Below are 3842 nucleotides of genomic sequence, written 5' to 3' on the forward strand. Positions count from 1 at the left end.
TAACAATAATACAAGCTCATAGGATTATTTGTGAATAAAATTCAATAACTTTTAGCACAGTGCATCAAAAATTGTAGGCACTCATTAAACTTATTTTTGGTTATTAATAATTGGCTTTTGCCAAAGAGAAAAAGGTTATGGTGGGGAGAAGTGGATGTACAAAGTTTGAAGTTGTTAAAGAGAGCATGGAAGTAGAAAGTAGAATGTTTAGGTAAAAGGAGAGTGGTAACTGACACAGGTAGGAGAGAACAAAAGGAATATATGCCAACCTAAATACCTAATCAGTGGGGCAACAAAAGTCCTTTGAGAACTTAAAGTGAGACTATGACCAGATCAGATTTAAATTTAAGATGGCTACATATAACAATATAATAGAAGCCAGCTTAGCTTCAGGCTACAGAAAATGACGTGAGATAGGATAATAATATCGGGATCTAAGTAGAAGATAATGAAAAGAATAATAAGGCAGTGGTAAAAGGAATCATGGCAGGTCCAGAAACTGATGCTCAGTTCCATTTCACTGGTATCAAAAAATATTTCAACTCTTATACTCTCACAGGTAGAATGAATTGTGTACTGGTCACATATGGAGGCATTGCTTTGATGATCTTATACTTCAAGTTAAGGTCTAAAAAAACACCAGCTGTGAAAGCAACATAAACAAATTTTAACCTGTACCTCATCTGTTAAGTTCCCATGCCTGGAGAAGCTAATGTCAAGTCATCATGTGATACTCAATTTGTACAATAAATTATGAACCTGGAAAAAAAAAAAGAAGAAGAAATAAAAATAGAATTTGAGCACAAGAGATAAGGGTAATGAGAGAAAATGGGCTGTTGAGAATCCTTTTAAGGATTTAATTTGGGTGATTGCTTAGGCAGTGATGATGTCTAGAAGAATTGTGACATAAAAGTATAATTAAGATCTTTGGAGTCAGAAAGAATGGGCTTAAGTGTAGCTACAAGACTGTATTCTTTGGGTAAACTCCTTAACTTCTCAGCATTTCCCTAGATACATCATAGAGTGTATTAAAGAGAAAATCTGTAGAAGAGACAATACACTTCCACAAATACAGTAGTTGATGAAAATCCTAATAATCTTTTCCATTAACTGAGGGAAGGAATGAATGATAATATTGAAGAGAATACAAAAGAAGAAATAGCATTTTTGGAATACAAGAGCAGTTAAATTCTAGATACTTTAAATTTGTATAATTTCTTTAAAAGACATAAAAAACATGATGTTTGCATTGGAAAATGAATGATTTAAAACTCAGAAAAGGGATTGTGTTTTTAAGTTATATTCATTTGAGACTCATAGAGGCCAGAAGAGGATTGATCCATGTGTTTGTATACATTCAAAAACAGTTTTAAAAACACTGCAAATGAAGAATCTTAGAGTAAGTCAAATTATTACCTTAGAACTAAATAACTAAACCAATATATAAGTAATTCAATCAAGATAATGCAAAAATTACCCAAAAGAGTTTTCATATCTCCCAGGTCTTCCTAAAGAAAGAAAGAGGTGCTGGATTGGTGAGCAACTAGAAATAAAAAAGAGGAGGGTGAGACTCTAAGAAGCTCCCAGTTAATTATTATCCTAGGAAGCTACATCTTGGTCCAAACATTTTCCTTAAGTCAGGCAGACATATCTCCATTGTGTAGACAAATGTAGCATCTTTAACAGATGATATTAAACATTAAAATGAAAACTAATCCTTCTCTTCTGGATGTTGGCTCAGTAAGCAAATTGCCTGTTAAATTTTAATTTCCCATCTATCTATCTATAGGGGGAGAATGCACTGGTTAGATAAACCATCTATCCCTCCACTTTGGAATTTATAATTCTCAATGTAAATTGATATATTGATAGCCTAGCCTTTATACTTTAGTCTTTGTGAAAGAAGTTAATAAGTCTGCCCTTCAAAATGATAGCTCCTCTCTAGAGTGATGACAAATCAGGTTTCTTAGCCTGAAAACTGCATGGCCCTAGTTTGGACTACAGTAAATTCACCTGAGAACTGCTACCCTCTAGGGTTTTCTTTGGGAGCTGGTCAGTCTTACCCAGGCATCAGTAGAACTTCTTCCACATCTTTTACAATTAATCTTGAATAGCATTCTTATGAGATTTTCAAGATTTTTAAAAGCCTAATGAAATACATTAATTTTCTATGCATGTGATACTCTCAGTTTAAACATCTGGCCCTTGTACCTTATCAGTGGTAGCACTGTTTAGTTTATACTGGAAAAAAAAAAAAAAAAAAAAAAACAACTAGTATTTATTGTTGTTGATATCACAGGATGACTGACAAATATTTGACAACTTAGGCATGTACACAAACCAACTGATCAAATACCCCTAAGTAAGGATGTGCAGTGTATGAACAATCATAACATGAATTCAGAATGATATTCTGTAAAAATATCATGTAGCACTTAAGCATATTATAATTGTACTATATCCCTAATTTGTGTATTTTCATTATAGTTTTATCATTACTGACACTTTTATTTCCTTGGCTAAAAGTTGGGAATTTAACAAAAAAAATGGAAGTGAAACATGATAATTTAATGAATAAATTTGTAAATTCAGTATATTCAAAATAATATTTTCTCTAAGAAACAGGTCAAGAACCAAAGTGAGGAGGTCTCTAAGTTCCCTATAGAAGAAGAGCTTGAAAATGATTTTATTTAAGAAAAGGGGAAAATCTGGGCACCTGGGTAGTTCAGTCAGTTAAGCATCTGCCTTTGGCTCAGGTCATGATCCTAGGGTCCTGGGATCCAGCCCCATGTCTGGCTCCCTGCTCAGTGGGGAGTCTCCTTCTCCCTCCTCCTCTGTCCCTCCCCCTGCTCATGCTCACCCACTCTCTTGCTCATTCTCTCTCTCAAATAAATAAATAATAAATAAATAAATAATAAATAAATAAATAAATAAAATCTTCTAAAACAAATAAAAAGAAAGAAAAGGGGCAAAATCAGGGGGGAATGGAAACGAATATTAAGTTTTAAGAACAAGGATGAATTCAAAAGAGTTCAAATAAGATGGGAATTCAAATACAAAAGTGCAGCACATTTGGAAGATTGTATGTCCCTATTGATGTTAATTATGATGGTTTTACTGTAAATGCATTTTGGAAAAATGGGCATCATTAATTAATATTAAAAAAAAAAAGGAAGGTATTTGCTCTCAAGGAGTACTATCTATCTGGGACAAATCCTCCTCTCTTTATAACAATTAATCAAAGCCAGTCTATGGTTAGTCATATCTAATAAAAGAATGAGTGCCTTTAGACATAGGAGAAACCTGTGCCTAGTTTATTTAGAGACTATAAAAACAAATTTGGATCAAAACAGCTTAGAGAAAAATGGTGCAATGTATTTGGAAAACCTTAATTTTTGTTGACAAAAGTTGTGTTTACTGCTACAGGGGAGGATTAAACCAAAACTTTGCCCAAATTCCTTATCTTTTGCAAAGAGTAAGTATAGACTGTCAAAAGTCCACCACTCTCCCGATACTTGCAGTTATTAAATGTTTCAGTTTTCATTTTAAAATGCTTTTTACTTTATGAATATAAGCCAGATGAAGATTGATCTAAAATACAAGAAAGCTGTTAGCAATTGTATCAAGAATTAAAATACTATTGTTTAAAACAAAAAATTCATTTCAAATCATGCATGACTTTTTCACAACCACCAGAAATGTTTGTATGGAAAAGACAATCTGATGGTGTTTGTATCCTAGAACTTTATTGTTTTAAACATATTACATTTGGGGCAGAGCAAGATGGCAGAGGAGTAGGAGACCTGGATTTCCTCTGGTCCCAGGAACTCAGCTGGATAGGG

General features: G+C 33.3%; 1 protein-coding gene across 1 annotated transcript; it reads left to right on the forward strand.

Moving 5' to 3' along the window:
* The first annotated feature begins 483 nt into the window (after positions 1-483).
* Positions 484-767, forward strand: LOC118018501 (ATP synthase membrane subunit DAPIT, mitochondrial-like). The gene has a single exon (XM_035017061.1). The coding sequence runs from the start codon at positions 484-486 to the stop codon at positions 658-660; it is 177 nt and encodes a 58-aa protein (XP_034872952.1). The 3' UTR covers positions 661-767.
* Positions 768-3842: the final 3075 nt, after the last annotated feature.

Source organism: Mirounga leonina, unplaced genomic scaffold (genome assembly GCF_011800145.1).
Source record: "Mirounga leonina isolate KUSES-001 unplaced genomic scaffold, KU_Mleo_1.0 Mir_107, whole genome shotgun sequence".
Classification (NCBI taxonomy): Eukaryota; Metazoa; Chordata; class Mammalia; order Carnivora; family Phocidae; genus Mirounga; species Mirounga leonina.

Coding starts and splice junctions, on each gene's coding strand:
- LOC118018501 (XM_035017061.1), top strand. CDS start 484: ATGGCAGGTCCAGAAACTGATGCTCAGTTCCATTTCACTGGTATCAAA.